This window comes from Meleagris gallopavo, chromosome 1, assembly GCF_905368555.1.
Source record: "Meleagris gallopavo chromosome 1, MGAL_WU_HG_1.1, whole genome shotgun sequence".
NCBI classification, from domain to species: domain Eukaryota; kingdom Metazoa; phylum Chordata; class Aves; order Galliformes; family Phasianidae; genus Meleagris; species Meleagris gallopavo.
In genome coordinates, this window is record NC_139404.1 from 158,316,283 (window position 1) to 158,340,684 (window position 24,402).

Sequence of the window (24,402 nt, forward strand, 5' to 3'; positions counted from 1 at the left end):
TGAGGAGGGCCCCTCACCTGGATCTTCCTCCACCTCCTCCTTTGCTTCTTCTTTTTTTCCATTCTAGACGCAAGGACACTCGTTTCCATTTCTTGCCTTCCACAGGGACAACTAATATTGTTACTGGTGTCTCCTGTAATTGATCAGATTTGACTTGGAGATTTTACCCTTTGCCTTGAACCTCAGCTGGGAAACTCTCTCTCTCCAGAATAGTATTATATAGGGTGCGGTAAGCACAAGCCAAACCCCAAATAAGTTGTACCTCCTTAGATCGATGTAAGCCATACCGTCCCTGACTCAAATACTGGCTTAGTTTCTCAGGATCTCACAGGCATTCAAGAGAGAAATCCCATGACATTGCGGGTCCTCATGCTTCTAAGATTTTTCCTAAACCTCTCCATATTCCCTGCCAGTCAGCATTCTCTGGCTTTGGAAGAGACTCTTTCCCCATTTCTCAAATGCCTTGGAATGCATTCAGGGAGACTGATAACATGCACACCAAAATGAGCATTAATTCGACATTCAAAAAATATGTGACAAACTGAGAAGAAAGCCTGGAAACTGGTCTGAACATCATGTTGTTTGTAAAATTATCTATACCATTTGGGATGTAGTTGTAAAATTAGCCATTCCATCTGGGATGTAAATGTCAAAATTCAAATGATACCACACTGCATATAGGTACAGGTGTCTCCATCACTGCCTTTACTTGGGTATATATGAACACAATTCCACAACAAGTAATCATGACATTGGTAATTGGCCAGTAAGTTGCAAGTGATGCACATGATGGCTTTAAATCCCTTCCACAGCGCCCCCACAATAAAGAGTGGGTTAATTTCTGGTATCTACTAAAAAGGAGTTAATGAATGGAAGCTAACAAGAGGAGGAAAAAAAAAAAAAAGAAAAGAAAAACATGCCTTTAATGATTTCGCATTGGTGAGCAGCAGGTCCAGCAATGCTTCACCTCTGGTCAGTCTGTCCAATACCTGGACCAGAAAGTTATCATCAGTGCATTCCAGGAGCCTCCTGGACCTCTTGCAGCTCGCTGTGTGGTCTTTCCAACAGGTATCCGAATGGCTGAAGTCCCTCACCAGCACAAGAGCCTGTGAGCACAAAGCCTCCCACATCTGAAGCAAGAAAGCCTCATCAACAGTCTCCCCTTGATCAGGTGGCCTGTAGTATATCCATACGACCAGCTGGCCTTTGGTAGTCCTGTCCCTAATTCTGACCCACAGGCTCTCAATCTGTTCCCGACTGTTTCTCAGAGGGAGCTCCTCACAGTCTATCCACTCTTTGACATAGAGGGCAACTCCCCAACCCTTCCTACCTCACCTATCCCTTCTAAAGAGCCGATAACCCTCAGTGGTGGGATTCCAGTTATGGGAGTCATCCCACCATGTTTCCATGATAGCAACAAGGTCATAACTTTCCAAGCGCATCACTGTTTCCACCTGGTCCTGCATATTTCCCAGGCTGTGTGCATTGGTATAAAGGCACTTCAGCTGGGCTTTCCATCTCACTGCTTTTTTAGAGGATCTAGGATCCCTTAGAACAGCAGCATCCCCAGCATTTCCCTGTCCCAGTCCATCCCTTTGTACTCCACTATCTTTGGCCACCAAGTTTGGAACAAGTCCTCAAATGACCTGCTCAATCCCAGTGGCCCTGATTTTGTCCCCTTCCCCCTTCATACCCAGTATAAAGACTTTTCAATGAGTCCTGCCAGTTCCTTGGCTAAGATCCTCTTACCCCTCAGAGACAGGCTACTTCCATTTGCAGCCATCATGCCAGGTGCCAAATAAGTTGCCCCGTGGTCAAAAAAAAACAAATTCCTGTGTTTGCATCAACATCTGAGCCATTTATTTATGAGGTAGGTTTTTTGGATCCTCTCAGTATCCTGCCCTGCCAGTGAAGGAATAGAAGAAAATACCACCTGCACGCCCGCTCCATCAACTACCTGTCCCAGTCCCCTGAAGCCTTTCTTGATAGTCCTGAGGCTTTTCTCAGTGACTTTGTCACTGACAGCCTGAACTATCAATAAGGGGTAATAATCAGAAGGGCAAATCAGTCCAGGAAGTTTTCCTAGACATATCCCTGACCCGTGCCCCAGGGAGGCAGCACACCTCCCTACAGATAGGCTCAGGCCGATGTATAGGGCCTTCCGTTCTTCTCAGCAGGGAGTCGCCTATGACAACCACCCTTCTGTCCTTCTGGGTGGAGGCAGTCTTGAGGCGTGGGGTCAATTGCTTCAGCCAAGGCAACCTGGCAGGTGGACCTCCCTCCACACCCTCACTCACCTCTCCCTCGAGTTCCAGGGTCTCAAATCTGTTGAGCAGAGGCACCTGGGGAGGCACGGATGGTCGGGATGGGGGATGCCCACTTTGCTGAGCCGGTACCTGTTTCCACTCCTCCTCCTTTCTCAAATTGTTGCTAGGGGAAGGAGAGGACAGGGGGCACACTGCAGCACCGTCTGCCTGCCAGTTCCCCTCTCCCATTTGTTTGCAAGGCAGCAGCGGGTAACATGCTCCATGTGGTGCCTCAGCTGTGTGCCAAGATCTCAGGGCCGATAGGGACTGGCACCACCAATCAATCTCCCTCTCATATTCATTTATGGTCCTCAGCCTCTCCACCTCCTCCATCAGGTTTACCACAAGGCTGAGTAAGTCATTTAGCTGGTCACATCTTATACAAACGCTGCCTCCATCACCCGGCACTGCAATGGCCAGGCTCTGGCACTCATGACAGCCAGTGACCTGCACACTAGCATCTTGTGTTGTGGCATCGGTCTGAGTCTCCACATTCTGTTTGGCTGACGTCTTCTTTCTGCGTGAGCATGGGACTTCTATCCGGGTCTCCACAATTTTTGTGGCAGTAGCCTTCCACTGGGGTGCAGCCATTGCAAACTAGCAGGCACACTAACACTACTAGACAGCCATAATGGGTTGTGACTGATCAGCCCCGCCCTGCTGCCGGTAGTGCTGGCTCTGCCCTCATCCCGTTGCCGGGTCATTAACAGGACACTGTTATCACTGGACAGTGATAACAACCCTCCTTGCTGTTAGTTCTGTGTATGGGTAGCTTACCGTTTCTCCTCCTTAAAACAGCCCAGGTGATTCTCACATCTCGACTCCTCCTCTCCATCTCAATTGGGCAGTGACACATCGCTACCTTCCTGGAGGCTTTTTCTAGGAGAGGGAGGTGAATGCAGAGCCATTATGCTGGCAATGCCTCCGCCATGTTACCGCTCACAAGAGCTTCCCGCCCGCTCTATTATCTCGGGGATCCCTGAATGAGGGAACCCACTGAAACCACCTGTACCTCTCGGTCACTGTGGTTCTGGCTAGAACAGCTCTGAAGCAGCGAACGTCGGCAATCAAGGGCTTCTTCCGTGTTTGCACCCGTTTAAATCTTCCGCTGTTGCCCTGGCAATGCTCCGCCGCGTCAGCCGCTCTTGTAGCAACTGCCCAGCCGAGAGCTGCCTGGCCACTCTGTCGTCTTCGGGATCCCTGAAGGTGTCCAGTTGGGTTTATTGGCTGAAGAGGTGGCCTTTGACCAAATGATTCCAGCTTGATACAAGAAATGGGGAGATTATACTACTGTATCCTGTGAAAGCAAGATACAAGGCTAGCATCTCTTTGCTTCCCCTTATCTGCTGATCTAAATTTGCAAGGCCTGCAGAAGAGTTCCTGCTGAGACACCTGAAGCCAGAATTTGTTACTCAAAAAGAGCAGGCCCAGCCACTTTAGACTATAAGTAAGAATTTGTAATGTCATTATTAGTCGTCAACTGACCAACACAACCTCATACAAGCCACCACTAATGAAGATCAGTATCTGACAGCTAGACATCGCTGAATTGAAGCATGGTGATCCGCTTTGCTTTGCTGTGTTTGTATATGTATCTATTTCCCTTTCTCCATTTTCTCTCTTTTCTCTTTATCTTCTTTTATTCTTTTACTCTGTGTAGTAGACATTGCCTAATATTTTCTCACCTGTAATGCTTATTAATTGTAATTAGCAAATTAGCCAATTTTACTTTTATGTGGAATATTAGCTATTGTTAAGATAGCTCTCAATAAATTGATGTATTATTCTTCTGAGGGGAGGTACGACAGGAAAAAGATTTACTTCCCTCAAATCCACTAAGTGGGATGAGACTATGTTTTATTTTCTTTTCTTCTTTGCCTTGAAAACATCGAAAGATGAAAATAATTATAAGGAGATAGAAGGAAGAAAAGAAAGAAAGAGAGAAGGAGGGGAAGAAACCATAAAGGATAGGAGAAAAAGATTCCAGCCAACAGATAGGAATAGAAGGAGAGAATCAGTATCAGAATCAGAATTTATTGATGAATTGGACAAGTGTCCTACTACCTGTGGCAAGATTTGTTGTAAAGAATGTACAAGGCAGCAATGCAGAATAACCTGTTTGTATACTTGACAAGATGAATTAATTGTCTTTTGTGCATTTTCTTTGATTTGAAAGAAAAATTCCTCCCTTTGGCTAGGGAAGATTTATATTATGAGGAAAGAAGAAAATTATTATGGATTCGTTTGATGTCACAAAGAGAAAAGCTTTCCACTATTTTTGTTTGCTTTGATTGTTTTGTTGTTGTTTGTTTTTCATTTAAAAAGCGTAGAAAATCAGTGTCTGGTTAACTTGGTATACGTTGTAGCATTTCACATTTTCTCACTTCCTCTCTTCTGGAAAGTGCCTAAGATCTGGATAGAAATTTTGAATTGCAAATTAGTAATTTCAGCAGAATTCTAAAATCAGATCCTTATATCACTTATTCTAAAATGTTACATACTGTGATTCTTAAAAAAAAAAAAAATAGATTTTCATTTGTCTCTATCTATTTCCATATGACAGTCTGACATATTATTTATTGTATAGAAATAAAAACTGCAAAGAATTAGTAAGGCAAATACACAGAGACAAACTGTGAGACACTGTGCCCTACTGTGGGGACTTAGTCTTGTGAGGTACAAAACTATTTAAACGCCATCATAAATCTGAACCTGATGAGGACCAAAACCATCAAAACTGTCTATTTCGAAACAAACAAATAAAAAAAAATGTCTAAGAGCTAGCTAAAGCAAAGGCTTTGGATTTGCTTTGATTGGTGAGTGATACTTTTGTCCTATAGGCTTCTTTGGCTAACTTGTCTTGAGCAGAATGTCAAAGGAAGAATCCTGTGTCAGCTGTATCATCATATACTTTTGTATACTTCCCATAAACTGATTGCTGACTAGTAGTTGAAACCTTTGATTTGCTCTTTGAGGTTCTGGAGGTTGTTTTTTTGTTTGTTTGTTTGTTTGTTTGTTTGTTTGTTTTTCGATTGTAGAAAAAGCTCTACTGTAGCTTAATGCCTAGAAAGCTAGCTTAAAACATATGCATTATCAGTTACTGCAGATGGAGGAACATCACAGGGATAACCAACTGTTAACATTCTCAGTACGATGAAAAAAAAACCAGAAAATTAAAGAAGGGTCTTATTACTGTATGACTACTCTTCATAAGAGTACACAATGGACTATTAAAATGCTTGTCAGAGTTTCAGCTGAGATAGCAAGGTTTTTTGTTTTTTTTTTTTCTGAATTGTTTTGTCTTTTTTTTCACATAGGTTTGTTTGATGCTGTTTTTTATTTTTTTTATTTTTTGTTTTTTGAAGAAAATAGTGATAACACACTAACACTTTTAGTTGTTGCAGAGAAGTGCTTATGCAGAGTGAAGGACTTTTCTGCTTCTTGTGCTGCTCTGTCAGTGAGGATGCTAGGGGTACACAAGGAGTTAGGAGGGTACACAGACAGGATGGCTGACTCAAAGTAGCCAAAGGACATTCTATACCATATGATGTCATGCTCAGCAATAAGTGCTGGAGTGAAGAAAGATGGTGTCTGGAGTGATGGCAATAGTCTTCCCAAACACATGTGATGTCTACTTTCCCGGGAGTGACTGAACATCCATCTGCTGAATAATAATAAGAATTCCTTATTTTGCTTTGCTTGTGTGTATTGCTTTTGTTTTATCTAGCAAGCTGACTTTATCTAAACCCATGAATTTTCTCACTTTTACCTTTCTGATTCTCTGTCTTGTCTCACATGGGCAGAGGAAGCCAGCAGTTCTGTGGTGCAGAGCTGCCTGTAGTGCTAAATTGCAAGGGTGCTTCACAAAGATGATCTAATAAATATTAATAAATATTTTTGTTATTGAGGATAAATCTAAATCTTAAACCTTCTGTGGCTCAAAATTCTGATACAGCATATCACTTCTATTAACTGATATATCTATACATTGTTTCTGAAGGGAAATGCTACATTCAGAAAGAAGATAAATTATTCTTTCAGAAATAGTACTTCCAAACTTCTAGGAAGTTTATTTGGAAAACATAGGATGCATTCTATCTTGACAATTGTTAACACTTCTAATTTTCAAGAAAGATGTCTCACAGTACTTTAGGGAAGGATGGGTCAAGCATATTCAAAATTGTTTCTGTTAAAGCTGTGTGTCTGCACAGAAGGAACAATTCAAGATTCAGTTTTTCAGTAAGAAAGAGCTTGAACTATTTAGTCTCAGACAAGGAACTATTTGGTTTCATTCTTGGAACTAGAAGTATTTTATATTTTATCCAGTGTCATGCAGAATGTATGGACTCAGACTGAAATATCTGCCCCTAGGCTGGGTAACTGAAGAAACAGCTTCTTTCCCTTTCTCTTTTATTTCTGTCCTCAGTGAAACTTGTTTTGTTTCATTTGTCCCCAAGGCAAAGCTAAAAGTACAGAGAAATAACAGCCTCAAATGTTATACCTTGTAATTTAATAGTTAAGACATGCAATGGTTGAAAATGGAAATTCAAACTTATAAAATAGCAACCTCATATCAGAGATGAGTAAACTAAACACTCAAAACTATCATTACTCTTAAAAGAAACAGGAACTCTGTATATAGGACAGCACTTTCAGCCATGAAGGCCAAGTAACTGAAGTCACCATCCTTTGTCTCAGGATGAGCCAACTTGGAGAGTGACAGTTCTTGCTTTCTAGCTGCAGGCAAGCTTCTGTTCAGCATAGCACCTGCTGGAATCTCATTCTGAGGTGGTACGTCTTGCTAGACATCATACAAGAAGCCCATACACCTACCACAGATTACTATATTCCATTTCAGAGGCAAACATTAAAAATCTACATGCTTGCAAACTCAGGATATGTGTGCTTATTTTTTAATAGGTCTAGTCCAAACTATGTACTTTATAATGTCAAGCAGTCTATTAGTTATCTTTTTTTCCTTCTGTTGTATGTCAAAACAGAGGAAAATCTTTCTTCAGCAGCATCTTTAGGATGGTACGGATAATTATACTGCAGTTATGCCAGGTAGGCAGAGACAAACATCCCTAGTTATTATTGTAGAACCAGCTGGCATAAGCAGAGCATGACTCCATTCTGGAGGGAGAAACAAAAAATAGTTCTCTGGGGGAAGATCTCACGTAAAAGATGCTTCACTCTATAAGATATGCAAAACTCATGAATGTATATTTTTCTATTGCTTTCTACTTGGTGTTATGGATAAAGTATGCTTAGCATACAGTTCTTTCCCCCTCTAGTAAATTTCTGGTAATAGTTTTTTTGGTTGGTTGTTTTTCTTTCTTTTTTTTTTTCTTCTTTTTTTTTTTTTTTCCCCCAAGCTGTTATTTATCAGTAAGGCTATTTTCCATAGCTGTCTTTTGTTTCTGGTAGGTAGAAATATATTGTGGTGCAGCAGAATGACTTGGGCACTTCCCTGAGCATCAACAACAGCACAGTGCAGCCAGAAAACTACACTGGGTAGAGATACAGTTTGTCAGGCGCAATGACACACTCAGCATCCCAGCTTCCATCTCAGCGGTCTTCAGACCTACACCCACCTGCTGGTGAGCACATGCTTTTCTTCCCAAGCCTTGAAGATAGTTGTGGTTGGCCATCTGATGAATATAGCCCTGCAAAACATGGCACAAGAGTGATTGCCCCTGTAGCTGAATGATTTCCTGCAGCACCTGTGCTGCTGCGTGGAGAAGAAACACCTTGACCATTTCCTCTTAGGAAATGAGAAGGTGCCTAAGGAAATGATTTTGTTGTTGACCTTCTGAACAGCTGGCCTTCTCAGCCTCTTACAGCACCTAGAAGAGAAGCTGGCCACTCATGCCCAGATGCCGCACAAGTTTGAGGAGCTGTGAGATTGGCTTACAAGAAGGTTGACCCTGGAAGAGGTCTGTGCTGATACTGGGAGAGACTGTCTCACACAGAGCAGACTGTCTGAGACTCACCATTGGTGACAGATGATGATCTGCTACCAGAGGGAAAAAGCAATCAAGATGCAGAGAAAAAGAAGAGGAGAGAGAAGGCCCTATATAGCAGCCTGTTGAAAAGAGAAGCATCCTCAATCCTGGGAAGATCTCCCCACTGCAGAAGCTGATGATGACAGTGGGCAGTGTTATAGCCAGTATAATCAGTGATTTTCTCCCTGCCTTCCTCTCTCATAGACTGGTGTGGCAAAAGTGGCCATTTTGCCCAGGTCCTGACATTTTTCCTGGCACCTGGGGCTGTGAAGGGCCCAAGTGAAGGGCTCTCTGAGGGCGGGGTGGAGAACCTGCCCATTCCAGGCATTCCATAGGTGTTGGTGCACAGGTGTTAATAAATTTCTTGTGTGAACCAATGCCCTGTCCTTGAAAATCTGCACAGAACTTTGTAGCAGAATGTGACATAGAGTGCTGAGCACAACAGTGCCACAATTCCAGGGAGCATTTCCAGAAACTCAGAACAACAGTCTGACTGAGATTGGGAAGGACCTCTAGAGGTTACCCAATCCTAGAAAAATAACAAGGAGAGCTGAACTCTTTCCAGCAGATGCTAATCTACATTTTACAATACTTAAAAGTGCAAGTGTTTATAGCCTGCTTATTGTTTTCTGAAGATTTGAAACTAGAAATTTAAGAAATTTAAGATCCAGCCAACAGGATCACAGCAGGACAGGAAAGTCCTGTTTAACAAACTTAATTACCTTTTATGTCAATGTTACCCATCTAGATGACTATGGGAGGAAAGTAGATGCAGTCTTTTTGGATTTTGACAAAGTTTTCAATGCTGTTTCTCAGACTAACTTTCTAGACCAAATGCCAGCTAGATAAAAACACAATTGAATGGGTGAACAATTGACTGATGGGTCAGGCTTAAAAGACTGCAGTAAATGGTGTTACATCAGGCTAGTGTCCAGTCCCTAATAGGGTTTCCTGAGGCTCCATCTTAGGGTTAGTTCTCCTCAGTGTTTTTTATAAATGACCTGGATATAGGTCGTGAATGCATACAAAGTCAGTGGATAACACTAAGCTGGGAAGAGGTGTTGACTCCCATGAGGGCAGAGAGACCTTGCAGAGAGATGGTGACAAACTGTAGAGTTGAGCAATTGTCAGCTAGCTTCAAGGAGTTCAAAAAGAGTAAGTGCTGGATTCTGCACCTGGGACAAAGCAACCCTGGGTCTACAAACAGACTGGGGGACAGAGGCTGGAGAGTAGCCTTGCAGAAAGGGATATGGGGATTCTGGTTGACAGCAAATTGATTGTGAGTCATCAGTTTGCACTGGCAGACAAAAGGGACAGCCACACCCTGGGGTGCATGGGGCCTAACACTGCTAACCAGGCAAGGGAAGGAATTGTCCTGCTCTGCTCTGTGCTGATATAGCCTTACCTCAAGCACTGTGTACAGTTTTGAGCACCACAATGTAAGAAGAACATGAAAGTACAGCAGAGTATCCAGACGAAGACCCCAGTGAAGGGTCTGGATGACAAGACGATGACCAGCAGTTGAGGTCCCTAGGTTCTTTCAGCCCAGCAAGGAGGAGACTGAGGGGAAGCCTCATAGCGGCCTACAGCTTCCTCACAAGGGGAGCAAAGAGGCAGCACTGATCTCACTGGTAACAGCAGTGGGACCGAAAGGGAATGGCACGGAGCTGCCTCAGGAGAAGATCATCTTGAGCGTTAGGAAAAGATTCTTCATCAGAGGATAGTCAGACACTGGAATAGGCCAGGCCAAAGCATGCTGGCATTCAGGAATCCTTTGAACAAGAGTCTTAGATGTGTGGTTTGATTTTTGAGTGGTGCTGAGTAGTCCCAGAAATTGAACCCAAAGATCCTTTGTGTGCCTCTTCCAGCTAAGGATATGTTTCTATTCTTCCATTATTATGAGGTCATGCTCAGCAACAGCAGTTGGTGGGGAAAAAGTATGTAAAGGAGGATCTTCGGAGTGATGGCATTTGTCTTCCCAAATAACAAGATAAAGCCCTTAAATTGGCTATAGATTTGCTCACTGATGGGAGGTGATAAGTGAATTCCCTACTTTGTTTTGCTTGCACATGCAGCTTTTGCTTTATCCCTTCTGATTCTTTTCTCCCTCACAGTGAAGGTGTTAGTAAGCAAGAAGAGAAGAATCATCAAGGTTGGAAAAGATCTCCTAGATTATCCAGTCCAACCGTCCACCTATCACCAATATTTCCTCACTATACCGGAAGAGGGGTTGAGGGAACTGGGCTTGTTTAGCTTGGAGAACAGAAGGTTCTGGAGAGACCTCACTGTGGCCTTCCAATACTTGAAGAGAGCATACAAACAGGAGGGGGAACAACTGTTTACATGGGTTGATAGTGATAGGACAAGGGAGAATGGTTTTAAACAAAGATGGGAGATTTAGGTTAGATAGTAGGAGGAAGTTTCTCACACAGAGGGTGGTGACACACTGGAACAGGTTGCCCAGAGAGTTATTGATGCCCCATCCCTGTAGGCATTCAAGGCCAGGCTGAATGTGGCTCTGTGCAGCCTTGTCTAGTGGTTGGCAACCTTGCTCACAGCAAAGAGACTGAAACTGGATGATCATTATGGTCCTTTTCTACCCAGGCCATTCTGTGATTCTATGAGTGTTCCTTTGTACAGCATCTAAATATTTCTTGAATGCCTCCAGGAACAATGACAACCACTTCCCTGGGCAGCCCATTACAGAACCTGACCACTCTTTCAGAGAAGAAATTTTTCCTAACATCTAACCTGAATCTCTCCTAGTACAAATTGAGACCATTCCCTCTAGTCCTATCACTTGTTACACAGAACAAGAGGCCAACAATCACATTGCCCCAACGTCCTTTCATGTAGCTGTAGAGAACTATAAGATTTACCCTGAGCCTCCTCTTCTCCATACTAAACAATTCCAGTTCTCTCAGCCATTCTTAATAAGACTTGTGCTCCAGATTCCTCACCAGCTTTGTTGCCCTTTTCTGGACATGCTCCAGGGCCTCAATGTCTTTTTTGTAGTGAGGGGTCCAAAACTGAACATAGTACTCAAATGGAGATCAGTGACGAGTGGTGTCCCACAGGGGTCAGTTCTGGGACCAATACTCTTTAATATCTTCATCAGCGACATTGAAAGTGGGATCAGGTAAAACCTCAGAAAGTTTGCAGTTGACACCAAGCTGAGAGGTGCAGTTGACACATGTCATGGTTTCATGATTTTTCATTATCGGTATTCCACATCATAACATCATGTAATGCACTGGGGGTTTGACTGCTGATGCTCAAGTTCCGGGTGCCTGTCCAGCGGAGAAGAGCAGCTACGTTTCCCCAGGGGGCTTTGCGGTCAGCGAGGAGATATAACTGCTTGAGTTATATAACAGGCAGAGAAGCGCAAGCGAAGCAGTGCAGGCAAAGAAGAGAGCATCAGGTGACCTTGCCGGGAGTTATATCTCCTCGCTGACCGCAAAGTCCCCTGGGGAAACGTAGCTGCTCTTCTCCGCTGGACAGGCACCCGGAACTTGAGCATCAGCAGTCAAACCCCCAGTGCATTGCGTGATGTTATGATGTGGAATACCGATAATGAAAAATCATGAAACCATGACAACACACCAGACGGATGGGATGCCATACAGATGGACCTAGACAGGCTTGAACAGTGTTCCCAGGTAAATGTCACAAGGCTTAACAAATCCATTGGAACAGGTTGCCCAGAGATGTGGTTGATGCCCTGTCTCTGGAGACTTCAAAGGCAATGCTGGATCAGGCACTGGGCAACCTGATCTAGCTGTGCATGTCCCTGTTCATTGCAGTGGAGTTAGACTAGATGATCTTTAAAGGTCACTTCCAACACTAAGGTGTCTATGATTCTAAGATTCTATGAGTCTATGAGTCTATGATTCTATGTACTATGATTCTGATGTGCAGAATCAAACTCTGTAACCCAAGTAGGATTACAAAGCAGGTATGGTTTATTCAGTGCTGCGCAGACACTGGGTGCAAGGGGGATAGAGCCGCCTAACTTGCACACCATCTGGAAAAATTGTGCTACAGACGTAGGTGAAACTAATACATAATCAATAGTTTTCCCAGAATTCGGATACATATTCATTACACCCCCGAGAGTTCATTAACATGCAGACCCTCCCCTCTTGTGCGTGCGTAGTGGGTCATGGGATAAAGATTTGTTGTTTTCCTCACAAAGGCTTCTGACCTTTCTCGCTGTAAACTTCTGACCCTTCTGACGTTTTTGGGGGGCATCCCCCCAAACTGGTTTCTTCTTGCCCTGTGGAAATCTAATCACCTCCCTGCCAAATGTCCTCGGGCTGTTCTCAAACCCTTATCTTTATCGCCTTCATCCCCCTTACTATTCCAGACCCAGTGTCTGCCATCTCTTATTTTCTAACAAGCTCTACATTCCTGCTTCTATAAACTATCTCTAACTATCCCCCTTCACTCCCCTTATTCTCAGTCACTGTGAAGCCTTCTTTCCTGTTTACTTTCACTTATGGGGCCCTTCTCACCTTTCAATTCTACTCAAGGTGCAGCATCAACAGAGCTGAGTACAGAGGGAGGAACATTTCCCTGCTTCTGCTGGCAACACTATTTCCAATACAAGTCAGGATACCATTAGCCTTCTTGATTACCAGGGCACACTGCTGACTCATGTTTAACTGAGTGTCAACCAACATCCCACTCTGTCCCAAGCCTCCAGCATTGCCTAGGGTTGTTGTGGCTAAAATGCAGGACCCAGCATTTGGTCTTGATGAACTTCATCCCACTGGTCTAAGCCCAGTGATCCAGCCTGTCCAAACCCCTCTAAAGGGTGATTCTATCCTAAGGCAGATTGACATTTCTTCTCAGTTTGATGTTACCTACTGAAACTTACTGAGTGTTCACTCAATCCCCTAATTTAAGTCATCAGTAAAGATATTAAATAGGACAGGGGCCCAGTACTGAACTCTGGGGAACACCACTCATGACAAGTCATCAGCTGAATTTGACTCCATTCACCACCACTCTCTGGGCCCCATTCTCCAGACAGTAATTTACCCAGCAAAGAGTGTACCTATCCAAGACACAAGCTGACAGCTTGTCTAGGGCAAATAGTGCTTAGTTACCTACCAGAATTAGCTTTAAACAGTATGAACTAGTAAAAATTTGCATATGTTTAATATTCCATGTTTTCAAGACAAAAGCTCCGGAATGTGTAGAAAATGTGTCTATTCAGTGAGGAAAAAAAAAAAAAAAAGAAAGAAAAAGAAAAAGAAAATGCATATTCTGCTTCTGTGGGTAGTCTCTTGAATATATTTCTTGAAAAAAAATCAACTGTAATTTCAGTTTATTTTTCAATATGACTGGAGAAAGTACTTTTTTCTTTTGTTTCCAGGCAATAAAATTCATTGTATATGAATACAATATACACAGCATATTGACATTTCTGCATTCTGATCTACAGGGACTCCTGATCAACAGGCTCTATCAATATAATTTATTGAGGCTGTGCTACCAGAGAAAACAAAGAATTCATCTTGCTTAGGTACATATGACAGACAGAAGAATCAATATTTGCCTAGCAAATAGAGACAAGAAAGTATGTATTTTGATCTGCTAAAGCACTCAACTAAAATCTCCAAGTGTTGTAGTTATCAAAATTTTATTTCAGGACAGTTATTGTAATAGGAAGATCATGTTCAAAGGCAGAAACAAGTATCCTCATATCTTCAAATAGAATCATAGGGTTGTGGGAATTGAAAGGGACCTCAAGAGATCACTGAGTCCAACCCGCTGCTACAGCAAGTACCCTACAATTGGTCATGCATAAAGGTGTCCAGACAGGTCTCAAATATCTCCATAGGAGGAGTCTCCACAACCTGTCTCAGCAATCTGTCTCTGTGTTCCATTACCCTTAACATAAAGCAACTCTTCCACATGTTCGTATGGAACTTCATACGTTCAAGTTTTAGGCCATTACTCCTTGTTCTATTTCTATGCACCACCGATAAGAGCCTGGCCTCATCCATTTGCCTCTCACTTCCCTTTATATATTTATAAACATTTATCAGATTCCCCCCTAGTCTTCTTTTCTGCAGACTGAATAGACTCAGGTTACTCAGTCTTTCCTCATATGGAGATGCTCCAGTTATCATCTTTGTGGCCCTCCCTGGACACCTTCTAGGAGATCCCTGTCTTTTTTTGAATTGAGGAGCCTGGAACTGGACACTGTAGTATAAACGTGGCCTCACCAGGGCAGAGTAAAGGGGGAGGATCATATCACTCGACATGCTGGTCACAGTCTTTTTAATGCACCCCAGGATAAAATTGGCCTTCTTGGCTACAGGGACACTTTGTTGGCTCATAGCTAATCTGTTGTCCACCAGGAAGCCCAGATCCTTCTTCACTGAGCTCTTCTCCATTCAACCCCTAGCCTGTACTGATGCATGTGGTTGTTCCTCCCCAGGTGCAAGACTCTACACTTACCCTTGTTAAACTTCATCAAGTTCCTCCTTGCCTAACTGTCCTGTCTGTCCAGGGCTTGTTGAATGGTAGCACAGCTTTCTGGCAAGTCAACCAATCCTCCCAGTTTTGCATCATGAGCAAACTTGTTGAGGGTTGACTCTGTCCCTTCATCCAGGTCACTGATGTAGATGTTGAACAAGATTGGACCTAGCACCAATCCCTCCTGACTACTCCTGATAACCTTTTCTTCCTGCTGAACATGAGCCAGCAGCGTGCTTGGACGGCCAATGGTATCCTGGGCTCCATCAGAAGAGGGGTGGCAAGCAGGGACAGGGAGGTGATTGTCCCTCTCTACTCTGCCCTTGTGAGGCCCCATCTGGAGTACTGCATCCAGGTCTGGTGCTCCTAATACACAAAAGATGTGGAGATGTTGGATGGTCCTGATGAAGGCCACAAAGATAATCTGAGTGCTGAAGTCTATGAAGACAGGCTGTGGGAGCTAGGCTTGTTCATCTGGAGAAAAGAAGGCAGCAAGGGGACCTCATGGCAGCCTTCCAGTATTTAAAAGGGGATTATAAACAGGAGGGGAATCAACTTTTTGCTCAGGTAGATAGAGATAGGACAAGGGGGAATGGTTTTAAGCTAAAGGAGGGAAGGTTCAAATTAGATGCCAGGGAGAAGTTCTTTACCAAGAGAGTGGTGAGGTGCTGGAACAGGCTGCCCAGAGAGACTGTGGATGCCCCATCCTTGGTGGTATGCGTGACCAGGTTGGATGGAGCCCTGGGCAACCTGGTCTTGTACCAGATCTGGAGGTTGGTGGCCTTGCCTGTGTCAGAGGGGTTGGAACTTGATGATCCTTGAGGTCCCTTCCAACCCAAGCCATTCTATGATTCTATGATTCTTCCCATTTCTTGGAGAGGGTATCCAGAACAAATTGTTCTATTGCTGTTCTAGGGACAGAGGTGAGGCTTACTGGTCTTCAGTTTCCCAGATCCTCCTTCTTGCCCTTTTTAATGACTGGAGTGACGCTGGCTATCCTCCAGTTTTCAAGCACCTCTCCTGTTTGCCAGGACCTTTCAAACATGACTTCCATTTACTTCCTCCTCCTGATCAAGTGGAAGTGGCCTTTACTACACAACAGCTTCATCTGTGCTGTCCTGTCCCTTAATTCTTACCCACAAGCTTGTTCATCACTCATCACTAGGTGGAGCTCGATACCTTATAGTTGCTCTCTTACTTAAGGACCAACTGCACCACTTTGCCTTGCCACTTTGTTTTTCCTAAAGAGGACACTGCCATCCACGACAGCACTTCAATCATATGTACTATCGCATCATGTCACCACAGCCACAATGAGATCATTTTCCTATGACCACACACAGATCTTTATTTCTTCCTGTTTATTTCCCATGCCGTGTGCATTGGGTATACAGGCACGTTAGGGAAGCAGAGGGTATAGGTATCCCTAGAGGGATATAATAAGGTTTCAGCCAGGCTATGGTAATGTTATCTTCTCTGAGGAGTCCTGACAAGATCCTACTGGAAATCTGAGAGGTTTTTTTCCCCACGGTTTCCTATAATGACAGTATTCCCTTGTGCTTCTCTGTCAGAAGAAACTCCATCCCCTTCCCCGATCAAGTCTAGTTCTGGTAATTAATCCAGGCAGCTTGATGCCCAGAACACTTGTGTCCCACCTGCTCAGTCACATTCAATTTGACATTCATATACCTTGTCTCTCAAAGGCCTACTAAGATCATAATACCTAAAACCTTCATCCTGACGCCATTGCCTCAGCCAGTAATTTGCCTGACCTATTCTTCTCTTTCTTTCTGGGTCCCAATCACCAGTCAGGAGGACGGAGGAAAACACTACTTGTTCTTCCAGTCCCTTAAACATCATTCCAAGGGATGCAAAGTTCCATTTAATGTTCTGTATTTTCCTTGTTGCAGCCTCCCGTGATCCTACTTGAGTGACAACAAGTCGCTAGTAATCTTCTTGTTTTATAAGATGTGGTAGAGTCTTAATATCTCTGACATGTGAACCCCAGAAGATAGCAAACCTCTCTGAAGAGGTTATCTTGGCAGCTAATGGAGACAACATTGCCTGCTAGCAAGGAGTCCCTAATTACTAAGACTCTTCACCCTTTTTTGGTGGCATTAGTTTTAATATGACTCCTTGGTTGGCCCTGCATCATATGCTTACTGTGTCTTGGGCTCTGACTGGTATCCAGACTCAACTGTTTCCTGCCGCAGAGCCTTGTATCTGTTGTTCAGGGAGACTCTGGGAGTAGGGGGAAGATGTCTCCTTCTGCTCTGAGCAGAGATGAGGGTCCATCTTCTCTTATGCTGGGTTCTATCATGTCCTTTAACCTCCAGGTGGAAGCTGGTTTACCTTCTTCCCCAGGCAGGGACTTGGGAGGGGACTGTTGGTCAGCGTGTGTTTGTTCAGACCTTCACCCATCTGTCTTCTTCTCAATTCCCTCAATGACCCTCAGCCTGGTGATTTATTCCTACAGCCTGGCCTTCTGGTCAAGAAGTAGGCTGAGTAGCACACATCTGCATCCATTACACCCACCCTCCTCCCTCAGGCATGAGTCAACCCAGAGAGGTTGTGGGCCCCTTGTCTGAGTTTCTGTCTCTGCCTATCTGTCACACCAGCTGGTCATCATGTTGGTATTACAGAGCTCTCCCCTTGTGGTCCTGGATGAGAAGAATAGTGCACCCTGCTTGAACATCCCTCGTGAACTGCCCACCAAACTGATACCTACACCCTTCTGATGCACAACGCCCTGTTTGCTCATCCTGTTCATTGCACTCCTGGATCACTGTGTTCCCTGGTGGCCGTTTCTGTATGTGCAGGATGTGGCCCCACTTCTCCTGGCCCCACCCTGCTGTATTAGAGCACTGCCAACATGACGAGTGCAATGGCATACAACAAGCAGTTTTCTGACAGGGGCTCTCCCTTGCCCATAATTCCTTGCTACAGTGCAGAATGTGTCTGTCCCAGGGATGAGTGCCCCACAGAAAAAAAAAAAAAAAAAAAAAAAAAAAGAGACAGAAGTCGAAGCTGAATTTTATGAAAACTTGTTCATATATACAGAACATGATTGATTTACATCTGAGAGAATTTATGCCCCAGAGATTGAGTGTTATACCACTTAATTTCTAGGCCTTAGCAGAGCTTAGGTCAAGATTCTTGACTGTTGAGCCTGAGAAAAAGAGGGAAAAAAAGACATTCTTGAATTTACAAAAAATGTACACACCTTTACTTGATCGAATAAATTTTAATGCCCTTTTGGCCAGCAAACTCTCATCAGCTTATGTGTTTCAATTCTCTTTTTTCTATATGCTCTGGTTTTGGCTAGGATAACTTTATTCCTATTAGCTGGCAGTGTGGTGTTTTGGATTTAAGATGAAAATAATGATGATAACATACTGATGTTTTAGTTATTGCTGAGCAGTACTTGCTCAAGGACTATGCCAAGGACTTTTCAATTTCTCACACTGCATACTAAGAAGCTGGGGGTATACAAGAAGCTGGGAGGGAACAGTACCGGAATGATGACCCAAACTGGCCAATGGGATATTCCATACCGTATGGTGTCATGTTGAGCAATAAAACTGGTGAGAGCTGGCTGGCAGACTGCTGTGTCTCAAGAACTGGCTGGGCATTGACTGGCTGGTGGCTAGCAATTGCGGTGTGTCACTTATTTTCTATATCATTTTCTTTCTTTCTGATATTTCACACATTCCTTTCCCTCCCTGCCCTCCCCCCCCCCTCTTTTTTTTTTTTTTTTTCCAATTCTTTCCTTCATTCTACTAGAAAGGAGTGAACAAATGGCTACATGGTGTGTAAATACCTGCTAGGTTAATCACAAAATTATATTAGACTTTTTATTTTGAAATAAACAAACAAACAAAACAGAGTATGCAATAGGACATCAGCAGATAAGGGGACATGGCACCAGAAGAATTAACTTAAGCATGACTTTTAACATTGCTTCCTGTAACATCCTCATTGACAAATTGATGAGGTATGGAGCAAGTAAGTGGACAACGATGTAGACTTAGAATTGGCCAAACTGCCAGGCTCAAAGGGTTATAATCAGCACCACAAAATTCATTTGAAGGCCAGTCATCAGCATTGTGCCCCATGTGTCCCAAAACTTTTTAATAGCTTTATTAATGACCTAGATGATTGTACAGAGCGTGCTCTCAGCAAGTCTACAGACTACACAAAAGTTACTGACAAACCAGGTGGTTATTGTGCCATTCAGAGGGACATAAACAGGCTGGAGAAATGGCAGACGGTAATGTGATGAAGTTCAAAATAACAGAAATGCAGTATTTTGCACCTGGTCATAAATCATACCTTGCATATTTCCTGTGACACACTAAGTTATCTTGTGACATGTTAAGCTTACTTGGAGCCACCTATATGCCTCTGTGGCCAAAGAAGGCCAATAGCATCTTGAGTTGTTTTAGCAAAAGCATTGGTAGCAGATCAGGGGACCTCATCTTCCCCTGTGCTCAGTAATGCTTAGACATCAGGAGTGCTGGGATCAGTAAAATGCTCTCCAGCATGGGAGAGATATCGATATTGAAGAGAGTAAATGAAGTACCACAAACAAACAGAAGGAGATGTTGAGAAAAATGAGGTTGTTTAGCCTGGGGGAGAGAGGACTTAGGGAAAATTGAGCAGTAAGCATAAAAACATGATAGCTGAGAGTAAGAATAGAGAGTCAGGTTCTTTTGAGTGGTACAAAGAAAAAAGGCAATGAGAACAAACAGGAAATTTCATTATAATATAATATATTTTATTGTATATATATATAACTGTTAAAGCAATGAAATAGCAGAACACTTAGTCCAGTGAGTTTATGGAGTCTTCACTCTTGAAGATATTCAATTCAACTGGATGCAGCTGTAAGTCACCTGTTTTACTTGATCTTTTCTGCTTTGAGGAAGGATATTGGAACTTGTTGATCTCCATAGGCACCTTATAACTTCCTGACAATAGATATGAGATAATCCATTAAACAACCTCACTAATTTCAGTAGTTATTGTACTATTTTATTTATAAGCAAGCGACTAATTATAAAAAAGTTGATGAGTTGAATTTTTTTTTCCCCACAAAATTTAATCTTGCAGATGGTTTTCTTTTCTGTACAAATTTTCCAACAGTGAACTCTGAGAGTATGTTTCAATCAGTGGTGATTTATATGATTTGGTAATCATATAAAATACTAATTCCTCATCAAGTTAAACTCTGTCACCTCCTGATCACATCCTAATAACTGAAGAAATCTAACAAGTGAACAAGAAAACTCAGAGTGTAATGATTACTGTTTTCATTAGCAATAAATAAATAAATAAATAAATAAATAAATAAATAAATAAATAAAAGCAGTGTGTGTCTCTACTTTCAAAGCTATACTTTTATCACATTTTTTAGAAGTGATGTGCTGTAAAGTAAAAGGTTAAATAAATGTTTACAGTCATAAAGTATGGTAACACAGATTATACTATATATAAAACACGATATAAAATAAGTGTATTTTGATAGTCTGTTCTTGTACAGCAGAATTTGTTAGTACAAGTCATGGCTTGATATTTTCTGTTTTCTGCACATAAAAGAAACTTGTTTAATGTGGCATAACAGCTGAACTTTCCTGCAAGCATATATTTTGAAGAATGAGATATGCTCTTGCTCTTTTGCCACTCACTTTAAATTTGTCCTAAATTCAACCTCTCTTCAGGAAAAAGAACTAATTAATGTGATGGTATGCTTTCTGTTTCCTGAGCAGCTGTCTGGTTCTCTTAAAATATCCCAAAGGCATTTACCATTTCCAGATCTTGCATCCTTCCCTATTTTCCTGGCAGGACATTCTTTAAAATGTAGCCCCTAAACACTACTTGGTAACGTTGTTTTTCATTCAATCTTTGGCACATGAAGACCTTAATTATATCCCTATGAACTTCTGGCATATGTCCAGATACCAAGAGAGGAAACAGAAGCAAGTTCACTTAAAAACACCTCTAAAACAGAAGCGGCAGTATGAAAAGCTGTAACTGGTTTTCACTTAGTAATTCTCCCTTAGTTAACTATAGTGAAATGAATTCTGTCCACAGTTATAGCACTGTAGGTCCAATGAGAACTGACTTTATTCTAATAATATTTGAATCAGAGATAGGGTGATAGGGTGTTTACATTCTTTCCAATTTGTGCATATGATGATAAAGTAGTAATTAGCTAAATAATATAATAGTAAACTTAAAATATCTTATGCTCAAAATATGTCTAATAATACACATATTCTCCTTGTACTTCTAAGCTAATTTAGGCACTCCTTTGTGCGTATGTACAGAAACCAAAAAGACACTGTGATATCTCAGTGTGTAAGTACAAATATGTTAGCTGTGCACGTGGCACCCTGTTCAGACTAAATTTATGTCAGCATTCCCCAAAATGGAAGACTTTAGGAAAATTTGAAAACATAGAACATTTTCTTGTCTCTATGTAGCTGTGCTCACTGTGAAGGAAACTAATGCAGCAGAGTAGTCACTTGTCAGCAACGTAACAACACAAATAACATTTAGTTACAGCTGCTGTATTGTACTTTCACTGAAGATGATCAGCAAAGCCACAGTGCCAACTGTCTGGCTCTGTTTCAGCCAGTATAACCTACAAATGTTTACCAGGTGATTGTCAGGGTGTGTTGTCATAGAAAGAACACGATAGAGTTCCAGGCAGTCTTTCTACTAAGTGCATATTTTTAAAACCTAACTTGACTTCAGTTTCTGTCCAGAGTCTTGGCTATTGCTATTTGACTGTAGATGGATATTTCTGAAAGTTCTTGCAGCTCATTATAAATGTACTTACAGAACAAGTGGGAAGAATTTTGTAGATCTCACACAATATCTAGGCTAGATTCACCAGACATAAAGTAATGAGTAGATAATCTTGAAACAAGAAATCAATTGTATAGCCTGAACTTAGATCAGTGATTATAAGTTTAAAGTGACAAGTGTTTCTGAAGTACTTAAAAAGCAAGGTAGAATGGAAAGTTAGAATCCCCTCTTTGAATCTTGAACAAGGAAGTCCTTTGCTGGAGAGAAGAAATTAGGTCCACATAGCATGTAGGAATTTTGCAACAAGTAACTGATGAGATAGGAAAAAGGAAAGAAGAAAATAAAAAATTATGTTCCAGCCTGATCTCAGCAAGGATTGGTATCTGGACTCCCTTATAGCAACAAATAAATCTGGTCAAATATTGCTCACCCATAGCTTTCCTCCTTCCTGTCAGACATGAAGTATTTGATATATCCTGTACTTGCTGATAATAAACACAATTCAAGTGACAAAACATCACTTGGCTTTATTGCAGTAGGGCAAGCTGTAAAAGCTATCTATTCACTTCACATGAAGAACAGAAAATGAGGATATTAAAACCAAAAAGAAGAAAACAACCTTGTGAAACATAACAGCAAAATGTGGATATCTGAATCACAAATTTTTAAGAAAATGAGAAAGAGAGGGGATTTCTCTGGTGACAGCCATGATCTGTGGATTTTCCATATAGTAATAAACTATTATAAAAATCAGTTTCCATATTATAATATATATATGTATTTATATTATCTATTCCTTCTAGTTTGGTAGAAAGAACTAGAGGTACAAAAATAAGAGTCAAGTCACCATACTGCAACTCTTTGTTTCTCAAATGTATTACTATGGCACTCTAGGATTTGTGAGAAAATTTGTTAAGCCCTAAAAGTAAATATTTTATATAGATTTTATATTGAATGTATGCTTTAAAGACGCTCAGGAGCTGGTAAAATGTGTTTATCTAGATTTGGAGTCAGACTGGAAGAATATTACAGCTGTTACCAATAATACTAATTACATGAATATTACATATTCTGTGTTTTTGTGTAACTATATGAATAGTTGATCTAATAAAAATCACAAACAAATTAGTATAAGCACCTGTACACTGTAAATAACAGCATTTGTGAGAGTAATCATTAAATCCATTCATAAATATAGTTCCCACTCCCCTCCTGGTTATTTTCTTGCAGTTTTATTTTTCTACCCTATATCCTGACAGCAGTCAGTGAATATCAGACCAGTGAACAAATTAGTCGAAACTGAAACTCATCACTTCTAAATGAAATGCATTGCATCATGTAGTATGCTAACTTTTTGGATTTCTTTCATGTCATTGAATACTGTGTGAATAATATGCAGAACAACATCAAATTCATACTGCATCATATAAAGAGTAAATTACAGCTATTCAAATACAGAAAATGAAAACAACTATATAATACTTTAGTACTACTATTAAATGTGATATATTACAGTAGATTATTGTTGGAAATATCCAAATAATTTTTGTCAAGATGGTATCTCTGATAAAAGCAGATTTTATTTGCGATTGCCACGGCGGGCACCCTGCAGGCAGGAGCACCCCTAGGGCCACAATGACAGCTTTTGTACCTTGTTTCTCCCTTTGCTTATTCCCCTTCCCTGTTTTCCCATTGGCTGGGTACTCCAGGTTCACAATCTTATCAAAGTTTACATTTGTTAATTGGTCTGTTATCTGGTGTCAGTCAGTAGCCATCCTGTTGCTTCCAAGATGTCTCAGTGCTCTTCTTGTCTTATTGATATGGTGATTTTCTTCAAACTCTTTGTTAAACAAAGAGCACCAGGGAGCGGGGTGATACCAGGCCTTCACGATGTCTCTTCAGGCACTTCCTTGGACATGCCATGACTTGTTCTCTGGTTTGATCAATCTCGTGCAGGATATTCTCGCAATGTGTATGATAAAATACACGTATATACCCCTATATACCGAGCGTGCATTCCTGGGGAAGGTTCATCTAGAGAATGTAAACTATCAGAGATCCCCCAAGTAAAGTAGAAAGACTCCCAAAAAGAACTATGACAGCGGAGACCATGAAATAAAAAAAATATTATCCAGTTCTAATGCAGAAACAATATTTGATTCTCACATTATGTACCATAAAACCTTCATATTTCTGAAAAGGAAATCAAGCGCTTTAAAGAACTTTTACAAACATTTTCTGAAATTCAGTTCCACATTTAACTGAGCTGAACAGCAGTTGGATTGTGAGCATAAGATTGTGAACACTCTGATGTTTTTGATATCTGGATGATAGAAATGCTTCTATCTTTATTATTATTCTCTATACTCATAATATATTAAGGAAAAAATATCTTTACCTTAGAATAATATTCATTTTGTACATTGCTACCATCTACAATAATTTCAGAAAAATTGTAATTCATCTACAATTCATTGCAATTATGTTGTAGGGCGTCCCGGGGGCTCTCTTGCTGGAGAGGCAAATGAGGTGCAGACTACTTCACAGGTGCAGAACAAAAGGCATTTATTGTAGGTGCTTACCACCTTTTATACCTGGGCAACACAGCAGCTTTACATTGCAACCAAGACTGGTTACATGTAAGGGTTAGGCACCTTGTGGATATGTATGTCTGGCTCAAAATATTGTTAGCGAGAATTGGAGGCTTGATGATGTGACTCCCACCTTCAAGAAGGGCCATAAGGAGGATCTGGGGAACTACAGGCCTGTCAGCTTGACCTCGGTACCGG

The 24,402-nt window shown here is 41.7% G+C and overlaps 1 protein-coding gene and 1 pseudogene across 1 annotated transcript in view; both read right to left on the reverse strand.

Annotated features, from left to right (window-relative positions):
• Positions 1–1,687: 1,687 nt before the first annotated feature.
• Positions 1,688–8,302, reverse strand: LOC146545745 (uncharacterized; annotated as a pseudogene).
• A 9,623-nt stretch (positions 8,303–17,925) lies between these two features.
• The window catches only part of LOC146545746 (uncharacterized), a 29,103-nt gene continuing 22,626 nt past the window's right edge, over positions 17,926–24,402 (reverse strand). The window contains 1 exon segment of the mRNA XM_085229380.1: positions 17,926–17,969. Within this exon segment, the coding sequence (XP_085085506.1) occupies positions 17,926–17,969 (44 nt within the window).